Raw genomic sequence first — 15,653 nt, 5'->3', positions numbered from 1 at the left:
AATATAAACAGTTTTGCCCCACTCTCTGTCTTCGCCTAAATCTAAACACAGATTCCACAAAAACAGCTTCTTTCCTAGAACTACCCGCCTGTGGAACAGTTCCACTGGCTTGTTCCCCGGCCGACTATAGTATGGTAGCTTTCAAGTCTAATGTAAACAAGTTCTTGTTGAACCGTCCCCATAAGTAATGAAATTGTACTCAACTTAAATCATCAACAGTTAATACACTACCACATTACATTTATTAACCCTTATCCCCGAGTGGCCTTTGGGCCTTGACAAATGGTGACTCCCTTATTAAAAAATAATGCTTTTGATGCTTAAAATAACATTAAAGGTGAATCAATCATCAAAATACTGGAAGCTTATTTGGAGAAAAACATTCCATTCAAGAACATTGTGGCTTGTGCAACAGATGGCAATGCTGCTATGATCGGAAAACTCGGTGCTTATTTAGAAAAAAAAAAAAAAAACTGTTTCTAATATCGTTTGTGTGTATCATGCTATTCACCGGTAACACTTGGCTGCCAAACACGTAGAAAGACGTCTGCATAAAACCTTAAGACATTTTATCAAGGTTGTCAAATGAATCTTTAAAAAAATACACTGTAAAATCACATTTTTCAAATATGAAGTGATTTGAGATAAATTTGAACAACTTGTGTTGCATACTGAAGAGTCTGGTGGCTTTCTGAAAATAACTGCCAACATCGTTTGGTTGCACTTTTGGATAGGGTTATCCGTTTCTTGATAGGGACTGCATTTGACAAAAAATTGAGAGAAAATCTTCTACCTGTCTGACATCTTTGAAAAACTAAATGTCCTGAACAAAGAACTTCAAGGAAATTACTCCAACATGTTTTTCTGCAAAGGTACAATTATTGCATTTAATAGAGGGGGAAAAAATCAAGCTCTTTTGGTTGAATCTGGAGAAATGGAAGTTTGCAGTTTCGTTCTTTATCAAATATATCCAGAGTCATTTTATGATGACCAAGCAATGAATGTTAATTTGAAGCATTTGCATAATGATAAGACAACTCGTTTCTCTGACTTTTTCAGATGACAATGTTGCATTGGTTTATGGTCATTTCATTGCTGAGGCATCTGAAGTTGATATCACTCCATAAGAAAGTCTCAGTGAACTTCAAAATAACACAAGAGCTTGAGAGAAGTTCAAGCAGAAAAGACACCAGAAGCTGTCTAGATGTCCATGAATGTTTTTTTTTTTGTTGTTTTTTGTTTTTTTTTTACAGGGGAAGGACATTACTGATCAAGGCCCAAAGGCCATTTGAGAATAAGGATTAATGAGAGACATGGAGATAGTGAGAGAACACTGTAATGATTGGTAATGGTGCAACTTGGGTAGGGTTTGATTATTTAAGAGGACAGCTCAAGAACTTATTTACATTAGACTTGAAAATGACAATGTTATAATCATCTGGGAAGCAGCCACACAATATTGTGTCCCATATACAGACAGTTCTAGGAAAGAAACTTTACTCATTGAATTTTCATTTAGTTTTAGGTACAGATAGAGTTGACAGCTGTTGTAGCTAGACGAGAATTTGTTACAAATGTTTGTAGGGTGGGATCATAGATTGAAGCTCAGTCGAGCACCTGATTAATAAAGACATGAAATACCTACTACTCTAGGTAGATGTGAAGTTGCTCTTATTCATTTTTTCCACACCTTACTTGGTTGAATCTGGTTTCAGTCGGGTGATGTATCGGCTATCAAAGACTCAAAAGCATTGAACAAAAGAGGCAAATTATGTCTTTATCTCTGTGGCGAATTACAAGAATAAGGAATACCTTTAGGAGATTTAAGTTTTATTCGACTAAGATCGCGTATCAAACAAAGGGAGACAATTTCCTAAAAAGGGGCAGACTACTCTCAAGTGATTATTATTTTACCACAATCACCGTCACATAGAAAAGAAGTAAGGTGTAATGTTATGTCATTAAAATTACTAAACAAATGAATTAGTGTCTTTACAGGTCTAATCGATTAGGGGAGTTTATGACTAGAGTTGAACGACGCAGAATTTGTGGGTTAGTTGTGTGTTTTTTCACAGAGTCGTTCAAAATTCTTTCAGGGGGGGGGGGGTAGTTCATGATTCTCCTTAGAGGACTCAATAGCGACTGCCAAACGAATGTGAAGAATTGTGAAAAAAGGAGCACATGATTCCGTGACGTCAAATTTCTGTTAACTATACGAACTATGGAAAAGCAGAAGCGACTTAATGATTTTTTGAAAACCTTTGTTTATCTTTTTCAAACTGCAATTGATAATTAATCTTTGTTATAATTTTGTTAGGTTTTAAGATTTACAATTTAATGATGGGTAATATTATAAACATTTGTATATTAAATATGAAATACGGTTTTGCTGAATGTTCATGTTCGGCTTCTATACTTTTGTTCGGTAAAATGAGACAAACAAAATATGAGGAGGGGGGGCTACAAAACACTTAATATTTGTGCAAAAATATTTTCAAATCAGTTTTAATCTGGCGATAAAATAGCTGACAAGAGCCATGTTTATTTGAAAACTTAATATTTAAAAAAAAATAAACACAATTAATTAAAAATCTATGTTGTAACGGAACATTTTGAAATAATGGAATTTTAATCGTTTTAATCTTTTAAAAGTTAATTAATTTTTAGGGAGTTTCTTTTTCTTAGCAATTCAACTGATTATAGTATATATTAATTAGAAAAAAAAAACGCTATTAAAAAAAACAAAAAAAACAATGATATTATATTTATATCATTTTTTTAATTGCAACTTCAAGGTAAATTTTTGTTCAATTCGTGTATTTAAATTTAAAAAAAAAATAAATATTTTTTACTTAGTTGAACTCTTATGTTTCATAATAAATAGAAATTTCGATAGATTTAAATATTATTTGTTTCGAAAAAATAAATATGGGTGAGGACACGCACTAATAAAAAATATTTAACCTCGTATATTTTAGGGAAACTGCATTTTATATGTCATTTCATTCTAAAATGGATAAGTATCGAAAATTTCACAAAAATCAGACCATTAGTTGATTTTTGCTAGATTTATTAAACACTGGTATGTTTTCACGTTCGGAATGCTTACTACATGGGAACGTTATTTTAAAGTGCCAATTATGTAAACACGATTTTCGTCTTACAATTTCATTATTTTCGTATGATGAAAAATTTTTTTTAAATTATTACAAGTTTATTTTGCCCTTCTTTTAAATGGTACAAAAGTTATATTGATAATATTAATTTATAATAAAGTTACATCGTTTTACATATAGGGGGGGGGTAATTCTGTAGTAACTTTTGGAGGTGCCTAGAAGACTGACTTCCTGGCTGAGCTGGTGTTGGCAAATCCACAGTAATATGCATTTCTTGATCATTGTCTATAGGAGGTAAACTTCCAGGCTAGGTTGATGTAGGTACATCCCTGGGAATATTCTCTTGTGGTGATTCATTATGGCCTCTGCCCTTGGGGATTAGATGCTTAAGTGAGACAGTTGCCTCACTATCATCTGATTTTCTAATGTGGGCATATTGTGGATTTGCTTCTATCAGTTCGACCTCATCGACCAGTGGTTCGTGTTTGTTGTTCCTGGGATACCGTTTCATCAGTACTTTCCCAGGGTGATTTAGCCAAGCAAGTAAGGTGATCCCAGTGATTTAAGCTAGGAGAATTATTTCCCGTTTAAGCTATGAAAGTTACTTCATGTTTGATTTTCATAGATTAACATGGATGTGTTTTATGCTTCCCTAATTCCAACATGTGGTCACTTTTTGTAAAAGTTAGGATATTTACTGTATCTTAAATGGTATGTGACTAGTCCTTCCACCCAGCAATATGTTTTGACCAGTCAACGCTGGGTATATACAGTTAGTTTTAATATAAAAATGTTATACACTTTTAAATTTCTATTATTTTGTTTCTAAGGCCCGGGTGAAGCTGGGCAGTCAGAAATAAAAAGACTTCTGTTTGGTAATTAAGAAAACAGTGCACGTTCATCACAGCATAAAAGAAAAACAAAATAGTTTGGGCGTTTGTAATTTTTTTTTTGCCTTTGTCACTTTACAATTGTATCTTTACTTTTCAACTAACATGAAAAAAATTTTAATGAAAAATATTTTTTTAATTGTTATAACATTACAAAAATAAAGGCTGTTTAATCTCTGAATAAAATTTTCCAGTAAGTAAAGACCTTTGTTATGCATCTCCTAATTCTAGAATAAATATTTCTAGTTAATTCAAGCTGTTTTTGTTTGTTTTTTACTTATTCATGTATAACTTAATGTTATCATAATCTTATCCATTTACTTTGAACAAATTGAATTTTTTTTTTACGTATAAATTAAACGTTTTGACATTCACATTCCATATCAAATTCAAATCAATATTTATTTCACATTATGTAAAGAGAGAATTCTAACTTACCAGAAAATCTTGATATGAACTTAAATGGGATGAAACGAGATTGCAGATGAGTTTATCAGCATACAGCATAGTTATTTTGGTTTTTATATTTGCCCAACAGTAATGAATTGAAAGTGAAGATTTAAAATTATGATTTATGTATTTCTTATTTTACATATGGTTTTATCTAAAACTAGTATGGGTGCCCGGCGGCGTTGCCCGGGTATTTGGTGTGTATGTTGAGCAAAAAAAAAAAAAAAAAAAAAAAAAAAGCTGTCAATTTTTTTAAAAACTTTTGACCACTTAAAATTTATTGTTTTGGGCTTAAATCAAGTTATTAAGTTAGATCCATGTCCAAGGAACCTATATCTAAAATTTCAAGTGTGTAGACCTAAAATTGTCGGAGGAGTTTGGTAGAGTTCTCAAAGGTCAAATCGTTGAACTTTGACCCTTTAATCGCGAAATTTCTGGCCAAAAACTGATCACATCGATTTTCCCAAATCTCAGTACCCTGTATATCAAATTTCGAGTTGTAGACTAAAAATTGACAGAGTTATTGCGTAGAGGCACACACACACACACACACACACACACACTTTTATAGATATGTAGATTCATTTTAAAACAGTATGAAACACAACATTAACTGCTATGCATGTAATATTTACCTGATTATAATTGTAAGAGCTAATCTTGTCCAAATTTTTTTAATATTTAAAATCGAAAATTCTGGGTTTTCCTCTTTTAATTAGAAAAAAATGAATTTGTTTTAAATAAAAAAAAGTAAACAATATGTAGCATTATATATCGAGAAAGATATTTTACATTTGTTCAACTGTCAAATTTTATAAAATTTAATAAATACATTGCTGAATTTGTCTTATTTCGAAACATAAAAGATCTTAAATACTTTTAGAAATGGGGAATATTGTATTTAAAAAAATAATATCAAATAAAAAAAGCAGATACTATAACTGGAAATCGAAAATGAACCTTGAGATCTTCAGTCTGAGGTTCTATTAATTGACCTTTTTGAACTTTCTTATAAATAGAGCTTAAAGTAGTACCTCAACAAAATAATTATAGCTTTAGCATGACAACATATTTAATTTAATAGAATTAATGGACTCATGGGCCACAATTATTCTAGTAATAAAAATGAGTTATAAACTTCAAATACAAGGAATGTTTTAATTAAAAAGTTTTACTTTAGTGGGGATCTAGATTTGTAATGTCAATCACCCTCCAGGGATTAAGCTAGCTTTAAATGAATTCGAAGTCTTTACATGTCTGTCCATAGCTGACCCCTCAACATACCGCAGCCAATCACAATTCCATCATTGAACAATTAAGATATGTGCTGTGCTGACCATAGCTTCCAAGTCAGTTTTATGCCATCCTGATAACGAGGCTCAGTTCTATTGTTTTGTGAATCAGGTCAGTTAAAAAATGATAATGGGCAGAGGTAAACTATTGGAATCCTGGTTAGAAAGTTTCCTCAATCTCGGAATCCAGCATCTTTAGCAGATTATGATGCTGAAAATGTGGTCAGTGATACAAAATCTAAAGATATGTTGAAAACATCAGTGATCAAACACTTCAAGCTTCTGAATTTCAGCAGCACAGAGTGGCCAAGTTTCAGATGCAAAAAGTAAAATCACACAAACAAGGGCCTGGTATATTTAGCATTAAACAATAAAACAAAACCAATACAGTTTTTTTTTTGTACTATCATCTGAATAATGACTATAATTTTTACAATGAAATAGAAAATGTTTGGTTTAATTTGCTAAAACTATTCTGCAAATTATTCAGGTTTATTTTTAAGTACATATTTTTTAAATACAAAAATAATCGAGATCTTAATTATGTTAGATGCTTTAATGTGTATGATCCAAATACGTAGACACTATTTATTGCAATCAATAATCGTGTATAAAAAAGTTTTTAAAAAATTTCATTTCTGTAGCATTTCAAAATAATAAGATCCCACTTCTAAGTTTGGTATTTTTATTTCTTTTAAAAAATTAAATTTGTTTAATAAAAGGCAACAAAGTCAATCCCCATTTCCAAACTTTTTAAATAGGCATTACTTATTTAAATTATTTGCACTTCTTATTTTAGTGTTTTTTTGTTTTTGTTTTTTTTGTTTGTTTGTTTTTGTTTGTTTATTTTGTTTGTTTTTGTTTTTTTTGTTTGTTTTTTGTTTTTTTGTTTGTTTTTTTTGTTTGTTGTTTGTTTTTTGTTTTTTTTTGTTTGTTTTTTGTTTTTTTTCAGTCAATATAAACTTCAATTTTCTTCAGGCTCATCTATTTGAACTAGTGAATAATGTTGAATCTATACAAGATTTTGACCTGAACTCTTCATTTAATCCCAGTGGTAGATTGTTCTCATTCCATCTATATGTAAACTTATTTTTACCAATTCTAAGCAACATATGTAAATATACTGCTTATATGATTAAAGTAAAACAAACTAAGCTATAACAGAAAAGAAAAGGTATTAATTTTATAACATTTATTCATCATTCATTTTTACAACTTATCGATTGCAGAAATTCCTTCCTAATAATCTGTAATCTGACGTTGCTATTTACTTGCCTCTCTTGGTTTTTAATGTGGTGAAAATGCAGCTCCACAAAAAGGGACACTCAAAACTAAAAATTGCCTCAGTCATAAAAAATTTCTCCTCCACTGACCAAGAACAGAAAAGGTCAAGTGTAGTATCAGAACAGATACTATACTTTGTGCCTAGCCAAAAAAACAAGTAATCTGTAATCTGCTGTTGCTCAATGCCAACGAAATGGAATAAACAAGAAATTGTCCATATTTACTATTTTTTAAGATTAAAAATATTTAGCTCCCCACAAAGAGAGTGTGTCAAAAATGTGTCAGTTTGCTCATAAATGAAATAGAAGAGAGAGAGAGAGAGAGAGAGAGAGAGAGAGAGAGAAAAGGGTTTTAAAAGAAAAAAAAATGTTCATATTTACTGCTTTTTAGGGTTGAAAAAATCCAGCTCTCCACAAAGGGAGTGTACCAAAAATGTGTGTCGGTTTGTGTACATATTCAGTGGACAGCAAAAATTTTAACGTAATGCCTTTCGGTGGGTTGTAATTATTCCAACAGCTTTGACCTCATTTCGGCAAAATGTTTCTCAACACGTGTGTTCATGAACAAAAGAACCAAATTATACCTTTGAGCTCCCATACTTTTGAAATTATACTAAAAAGAGCAATGTTAATGTATTTAAAACTATGATCTAGAGAACTTTTTTTTTATTATTATTTCTTTGGTATATTCTGTCATCAAAAAATATGATGGGGGAGGGGTAACAAAATATTATGACGCAAACCAAACAAAAAATACAAATTTTACCGATCAAATAAATTATAGTAAAATTTGATAAAAATCATAAAATCTGTAAAAATAAAATTCAATGACGATTTTTTTTTTTCATGCACACCCTTAGAAATTATTTTTAAAAAATGTTTAAGTGTCCAAAGTTGGGCAATATTTTACCTCTTTTTTTTTTAAATTATAAAGTTCAGAATCCATTAAAATGCATGGCAAAAATATATCTAAGTATTTTTTTCATGGATTCTATAATTTATTTGATTTATTATTTAAAATATATAAATTACAAATTATGAGTTCCTGCTAACTAAAGTTAGCTTAAAAATTCCAATTTAAAATGTTTAAAAAAATTTTTTAATGTTTTTTGTAAATTCAGACTTTTTAGTTAAACGCTACTAGTTTTATATAATTAAACAAAGAACTGCATTTTATTTTTATTTTATTTTCACAGAAATTGGTGGCAATTTTTAGTGCAGTAAACTACTGATCATGACAATGTTAAAATTGAATAATGTCAGTTATTTTTTATATATCGATTCTTATTTGTTCAGACCTAAAGCCGCATATATCAATAACTAGAGTCAAATGCAAAAGTAGAAATTTGAGAGAGAAAAAATTCATATGAGCTGTATAATTTGGAAAAACAATTCGACACCATTTAATGCAGTCCAAAAGTCAATCATAGTATAAAATTATTTAAATGTTTATTTGATTCAAAATAAATAAAACAAAAAAATAATCAGGTGACGAAATTATAAGAAAAGAAAAAAATATTAATTTAGCATTCATTTATTTTTAGATATTATTGTTTACAGGAATTCCATGTTAGTAAATCATTACTCAATGACAACCAACAGCTGTGAAATTATACACGCTATAAAATTAAAATGCATAGACAAAGGGAAATAACTCTGTGCTTCCTCTATATAAAGAATGGATGCTTATTAAGAATTACATTTGATTAAAAAAAAAATAATACACAAAAATCTTTGATGTACGTGGTCGTCATGGAACGAACATGTTATATCTCAAAAATCATGTAAATTGATGAAGTTTTTTTTAAATTAAGAAAATCAAATTTTACGATTTTTAGCGATTAAAAAGTTTTGGAATATTAATACAAACAAAATCTCAATAACTGAATTGAGTTGCTGCTTTTGAATTTTAAAACAAAATTATGTCTCCTAGCCTCCTCCTCTCTCCTTATAAAATTTTATTTTCTTAATCAAAAAAACAAATTGATCAATTTATGTGACTTCTGGAATATGACATCTCATGTCGTGACAAGTACATACATACATATTTTTAATTTTATTTTTTAACCAAGTGTAATTCTAGATAAGCACCAAAAATGTCAACTGTACATAAAATTACATGCATATTCTTTCTTTAATTTCACTTTTATGGCGTCTTTGTTTTCTTGCCTCCCTACGAGAGCAGAGTAAGTCACAAGATTGGTTTTTAATGAGAGGAAAATTCAGTTCTCCAAAAATGACTCCCTAGATTGGGACAAAAATAAAAATGCCTTAGTCTAGAATTATTTCCTCTTCACTGACCAAGGACAAAATAGACAAATGGTAGTATAAGAACAGATACTACAATTTGCTCTTAGCTAAAAGCTAAAGAGATTTTCACTTTTACTTTGTTTATGATTGTAAAATGCACATGAAACATTTTAAAAAATGTATTTTTTTATTGTCTTTTCATATATAAGCAATGATTTTAAAAAGTTGAAATGGAGATATTTTTATTTATCGATTATTACATTAAATATAATAGAAAATATTTTCAGTAGTAATTGGATATTTGTATTGTAAACTTGGAAAAAATATTCATTTACCAAGTAGACTACACTTGCAGCTGTTTTTGTAATGGGTGTTACTTTATTATAGGCATCCTATAAGCAAGTGAAACTTGTGAGGACATTTGAGTGCATCAGGCTCTCACAGGAATAAGAAATGTTATTTAAATGCAAAGAAAAGAAAGATGTCGAGTTTATGAAAAACTAAAACTACTGTAACTTATTTAAAATAATTCATGGAGTTTATAGATTTGTCTGAGCTAAATAGATTATTTGATTTTTATGATTCAATCAAAATGCTACTAATAATAATGGAATTAATATCTGCAAACTAATCAAATCAAAGCTTGAATATTTGACCACCGCTTGATAATGTTATTTGCTTTGATGTGACCTTACACCGACATGGAGTGAAAACATGAGTGTGCCAAGTTTGAATCCAGTTAGTTCTGCCGAAACACTTTCAGCAAACTCACACACCTGACCTTGTGTTTAACTTTCTAAAAAAAATTTTTTTTTAATTAAAAAAAAAAATTAATTGCATTTAAAATCAATATGTCAGTTGCTATAAAAGTGCACAAATACAAATTTATTTTATTTAAATAAACTTGTATTGTTTGTGCACTTTACAACAGCTAACATACTCTGTTTTAAAATACAATTAATATTTTCTTTCATATTTTTTTTATTTATGAAATTGAAAAATACTATGAACTATCTAAAAAGCAGTAAAGTAATTGACGTTTTTATATTTTTAGGGTTAAATAAACTAGTTGTATTTGATAATCTCTACTGTTATATAAAAGTCTTTCTGTCTGCTGTGTGTGTGCGCATGTGTGTGAATTTTTTCCTCATAAGTTCCAAAACGGCTAAGCCTATCTTTTGCAAATTTCACACAAAGCTTATTTATATGTCTCACGGTGTTCTTAGATATGTTTTGTACAGAAATTCACCCAATAAGTATCGAAAATCGAAAAAATCCGATCTTAAAAATAGCTTTCCTTGCTTATAGTTAAAAAGAATAATTTTTACAAAGGAAAATTTTACGTAACACTGGCAAAAGATAATCAAATTTCATTTTTCATTGCATTTACTTTGTCACATACAAATAATTATTTATTAAATTTTGAATTCTAGTTCATTTAATCAAAAACTCTTATCTTTATATTTCAGCTTTTACAGCTATTTAACATCAGGGTTTTCCAAATTTACTGGATGAAGAAGCAATGGTCATAATAAGGACAAAGACACAAAGGTATAACGTCTTTGATCAATCGCAGTCACACCTATCATATAATATTAGGCTTTTCAATTCTGTTCTGTGTCAGTTTTGTTTTTGCAAGTTTGAAACTTAATAAAATTTGGGGAAGGAGGGGGGGTTATGAGACATAAGTTTCTCCTTTTTTTTTATATGAAAGGTGCTAAATGTCATAAACTAGAAATATACTCGTTAGGAAGAAATCTATGCAAAAAGAGGACATAATTTCTCTATCAGAGTTTCCATTTTATTTTAATCTTTTGCCAAGTTTTCTAATCAGAACAAACATGGCTATATTGAGCCAAAAGTTTAAAAACATAAAAACTTCACAGCAATTATATATAAAAAAAACAATTTTGTTTTAGGTTTCAGAGAAAAAAAATTGTTTTATTATAACCTGACGATTTAGAAGGTCTTGATCTTTTGAAGTAGTTGTTCAGTTTCATGTGTCAACACGTCACATCGTGTTCAACTATTCGATGAACTGATTAAAATATTATTTGCATTACTTTATGCACATTTTATTTTTAAAAAAAAGTTATATTTTTTTTAAATAAAAAAAAAATGGAAACATTCTGTATTTAACTAAACATTTTGGAAAAAGAAAAGCAAAAAAAAAACTTGTATTTCTGGTTAAACAATGAATTTTTATTTATAACTACTTTCGTTTGTCTGGTTATTTTACTGGCTGTTCTTAAGTGGTCATTCAACCACTGAAAAAAAAAAAAAACAATCCTTAACTTTGATGATAAAAATAGATCACTGGTAGAGTATGATTGCATAAAGTAAAATTTTTTGTTTGTTTTTTTTCTTGATATATAAAAGGAGACGACTAGCATAGCCTAACAAATCTGTGTGCTTTTCGATTCTATTATACTATCATCTCAGTTTAGAAAGATACAATAGAGTCTTAACTAAAGTTACCACACTAAAATTGGATAATACTTTTTGGACATTTCCTGTGCATTTACCAATTTTATATTTTTTAAGGGAGAATTTTTCAAGGAATTAAAAAAAAAAAAAACTGAAAGAAAATGTGTACTAATAATAGTTAATTAATAACATGCCCTTCTCCAAAACCAATATGAAAATATCAGGAAGTTTCATTGGATGTTCTGCTGGCTTGGCAGGTCAAAGCTAGCTCAAGACCTTTCTATTAATAATGGCGATAGAGAGGTGCTCAGAATGCCAAGTCAGTTCACAATGGTGCTTAGTTTACAACTATATTTAATTGTATTATTTCGATGCTTCGTACTACTGTTCTCATCTTGAGTGAAAATAACACTCAAGATGAGAATAGTAGTCCAAAGAATCAAAATAATATGAATAATCAATCGTCATCTCAAAAATTCAGAAACGTAATATTTAATTGGTTTTAGCAATTTATTTGTGATGTTTATAATGGCTATGATCTAAATCATTTTAATGCATGACAGTTAAAACAGTGTAGTGTGACATTTTCTGAACAATTTGTTTCTTTTTTCTAATGAGTCAGATAATTTCTTTCTTTTTTCTAACAAGCCCTGAAGGCCACTCAAGGATACGGGCTAAATAGATTGTAAAATGATGAACAGCATAATGAGAAGATTAGAAATGATGGGTGGAGAATTTGATTATTTAAGAAGACAGCTCAACAAGTATTTGTTAAAATTGAGCTTGAAGACAACCATGCTATAGTTAGTTGAGAAGCAGTTGTTCGACAGGTGGGAAGTTCTAGAAAACAAATTATGTTTATGCAAGTTCTGTTTGGTTTTAGGTAAACAAATGTAATTTATTAAAATTGGAACCCCGGATAATGTCAAGAAACTTAGTAAATTCATAATTGCTTTTGCCTCAATTGTAAAGATTTTAAATAATAAAGAAATGGTGTGCTGTAATGGTTACAAATGCATACTATTGAGGCTACAGCATCATTTTTACTAATTACCTTTGGAAAGGTATGAATCTACAAATTCACCCTAGGCTTATAGAGATAGATCCATATACCATGCATATTACATACTCAAATTATGATTTATTATTGATTTACTTGCCTCCCTATGAAATCTGGATCTGAGACAAGGTCAAATCTTATGCGAGTGTAATAGTTTCTGTATACAACAAGAGCCTCATGGCCAATAACAAATTACCTATAAAAATTGCCTTGTTGGACCCATCAACATTCTCCGGTGAGAGTGTGTCAAGCGACAAACCCATGCTCCTCATTTCAGAGGATGTAATGCATGGAAAAATTACTTTATTTTATATATATCTTTTTAAGAGAGAGGGTGAAATATGAAGTCAACCCCAGAAATGGCTGAAGCAGTTTACGATCTCAAAATTACATTATTTCATGTAAATTTGTAACACTGTCAACATTACTACAAGGCCACAAACTTAAAAGAACTGTTCGAAAAATAAAACCCTAAAACCATTCTAAATTTCCTAAGAGCAAATCTTTACCATAAATTATAAATGCCATGAGATAACACCATATCACAACACACCATATCAAAACATTGCCCGAATATACCCAGCAAAATCGACTCTGAAAGTATAAAAAAATTTTAAACCTTATATACAGCATTAAATGACCCAAAGAACGTCGATATGCTGGTTAAACAAACAAATAAACAAACAAACTAATTTGTAACAGTGAGAGGATAATACAGAATCAATCTCGGAAATGATTGAAGCAGTCTACGATCTCAAAATTACTTTATTTCATAAATATTGTTGGTGTTGTGTGATGGTCAATTGGGCCGGTTTCTGATGGGGGTGATCCATATTTTTCTGAATTTTCAATGTTATGATCCGGAAATGACGTCACAGTGGTGGTGGTGCTGGGTAGAAAAAAAGCATGAATCTATTGCTTTTAAAAGTGCTCTGAAGGTCTCTAAGGATTCATATATGTATTTACATTACTCGTCTGAGAGTAGGCAAAATTATTTTAAATATGTGTTGTACATTACCCGTCCTAGGAAAGGAAAAAATTATTTCTTATACGTGCTGTAAATTTCCTGTCCTAGGGAAGGTACAATTATTTCATACATATGTTGTGTAATAACCGTCCCAGGGTAGGTAAAATATTCTTTTGCTCGAGATAGCTAATGATACACAGACATCAAAAAATCCTCTATACTAAAAATAATAGGTATGTTAAAAATCAACTTCAATTTTATCATTGTTTTATGTGGTCCCAAGCAACGCCAGGTGGCCTCGCTAGTTACTTATTAAAATTGCTCATTTTAGAGGATGAAATGTAAGCAAGAATAACCGCTTTAAAAAGACAAAATGATGCCAACGACAACAGTAATTTCATTTGGTCAATGATCGAACAAATACTTTCTAATTAGCAACATTCGAATTTTTTAAATCAGAAATTCAAACCATAAAATATTAACTTTGTTGCATGCATTTATTTTTATTATATAAACTTAGTGTATAAAAAGTTTCCTTCAACAAAAATGTAGGGAGCAGAAGTTATCTCTCTTATGGCATGTTATTAGAGTTATCTCCCTTTACACTTTTTGGTTTTGTTTATATCAGCCATCTAATTTTTAACCATATCAGCAGTTCATGTATACAAATCAATTTTGCTATAAATTATTCTGTTTAATTGGAACATGGTATGTAAATTAACAATGTGGTTTAAGAATACCGAAATCCATTTCAATATAAATCATTGAAATTTAATAAAATTGAGCAAACCAAATGACCAATCGTTACAATGACAATGTAGCTTTTCTTAAATAGATAATTTCAGTTGAATCCTCTTGCTTTTATCAGATATATATCTTTTAAACTTTCCTATATGATATCTCTTCCTAAAAAATGTAATCGCCATGTTTAATGTATTATTACAAATCACCTTTTACAACAGGGATATGATTGCTGCATCATCAGAATCCTATTGTTTTTAAAAATTAAGAGATTTGAAATTTGTTTTCAAACTATTTTTTTTTAAATGATTTTTTACAAATCATGTCACCATAAAAAAGGTCCTTATTTTAAATGTGCCATTTTTGTTGTGGCTACTCAGAGTCATAAACTCTTAAAATCTGTATTTTGAGAACAAAATTTCTTAGAAACCTAGTGTGAGAAATGTTGGATAATCCGTTCTCTTCCCTATAGCCAGTTTCTCACAAAAGAGATATTGTTAGTATTTCTCTACTCCTTTCTTATTTTCGATTGAGCACAGTCTCTGGTTCACTCCTGTAATACATTTACAACAAAATTCGTCTTGCTACAATCGTTGTAAAGAATTTTCCTTTCTTCCTCTGTGTACCTAAAACTAAATGGAATTTCCATAAAAAAGAATATGATACCACAAAATTGCTTTCAAACTGACTACAATATGATTGTTTTCAAGTTCAAAGAAATTCTTGTCAAGCCATCATTTCAAATCCTATCAAGACGTTGTTCATATACAATTGACAATCTCATCAACCCTAATCCTCGAGTGGTTTTTGAACCTTTATAAGAGATGACAGACAAGTTAAAAAAAAAAAGTTTTATTTTACTCATATATAGAGCATTTTTTTCTTTTTTTTTTTTGGTCATACTGTTTGCATTAATTAGATTACAACAATAGAAAAACGGCTTAGAAAAACGGCTATTATTTACATGTTTAGCTACTTTGTGAATGTATCACTAATTTGGCAACAGCTGAACATCTGTATGTGTGTACATGTACGAAAAAGTACTGGTCAAAATTTAATGAAATTCGCAACATGTTTGTATGTTAACTATTTAATAGACTAGATATGTTCGATTTATTTTTGAAGGCTGCAAAGTATGAAGCCCCCCCCTCCCTCCTTTAAAATGAATGTATCTAAG

The 15,653-nt window shown here is 29.8% G+C and overlaps 1 protein-coding gene and 1 long non-coding RNA gene across 5 annotated transcripts in view; one reads left to right on the top strand and one right to left on the bottom strand.

Moving 5' to 3' along the window:
* Positions 1-15,653, bottom strand: part of LOC145243562 (putative phospholipid-transporting ATPase IIB) — a 392,356-nt gene that overhangs the window by 279,116 nt on the left and 97,587 nt on the right. Inside the window, exon 1 of one of the 4 annotated variants that reach the window (XM_080106732.1) lies at positions 7,413-7,590. The exons of the other annotated variants lie outside the window; for them this stretch is intronic. Within the exon in view, the coding sequence (XP_079962858.1) occupies positions 7,413-7,486 (74 nt within the window). The 5' untranslated portion in view covers positions 7,487-7,590. Of the gene's footprint in view, positions 1-7,412; positions 7,591-15,653 lie in introns of those variants that run through there. 4 annotated transcript variants of the gene reach the window in all.
* LOC145245140 (uncharacterized) overlaps positions 1-15,653 on the top strand; it is a 119,178-nt gene that overhangs the window by 77,577 nt on the left and 25,948 nt on the right. Inside the window, exon 2 of the long non-coding RNA XR_013863001.1 lies at positions 10,751-10,832. This is a non-coding gene — a long non-coding RNA (uncharacterized LOC145245140). The remainder of the gene's footprint in view (positions 1-10,750; positions 10,833-15,653) is intronic.

Source organism: Euprymna scolopes, chromosome 1 (assembly GCF_053919585.1).
Source record: "Euprymna scolopes isolate OS-2025 chromosome 1, ASM5391958v1, whole genome shotgun sequence".
Classification (NCBI taxonomy): Eukaryota; Metazoa; Mollusca; class Cephalopoda; order Sepiida; family Sepiolidae; genus Euprymna; species Euprymna scolopes.
Note: the sequence above shows the minus strand (reverse complement) of the source record. Positions and strands in the feature narration are given on the sequence as shown.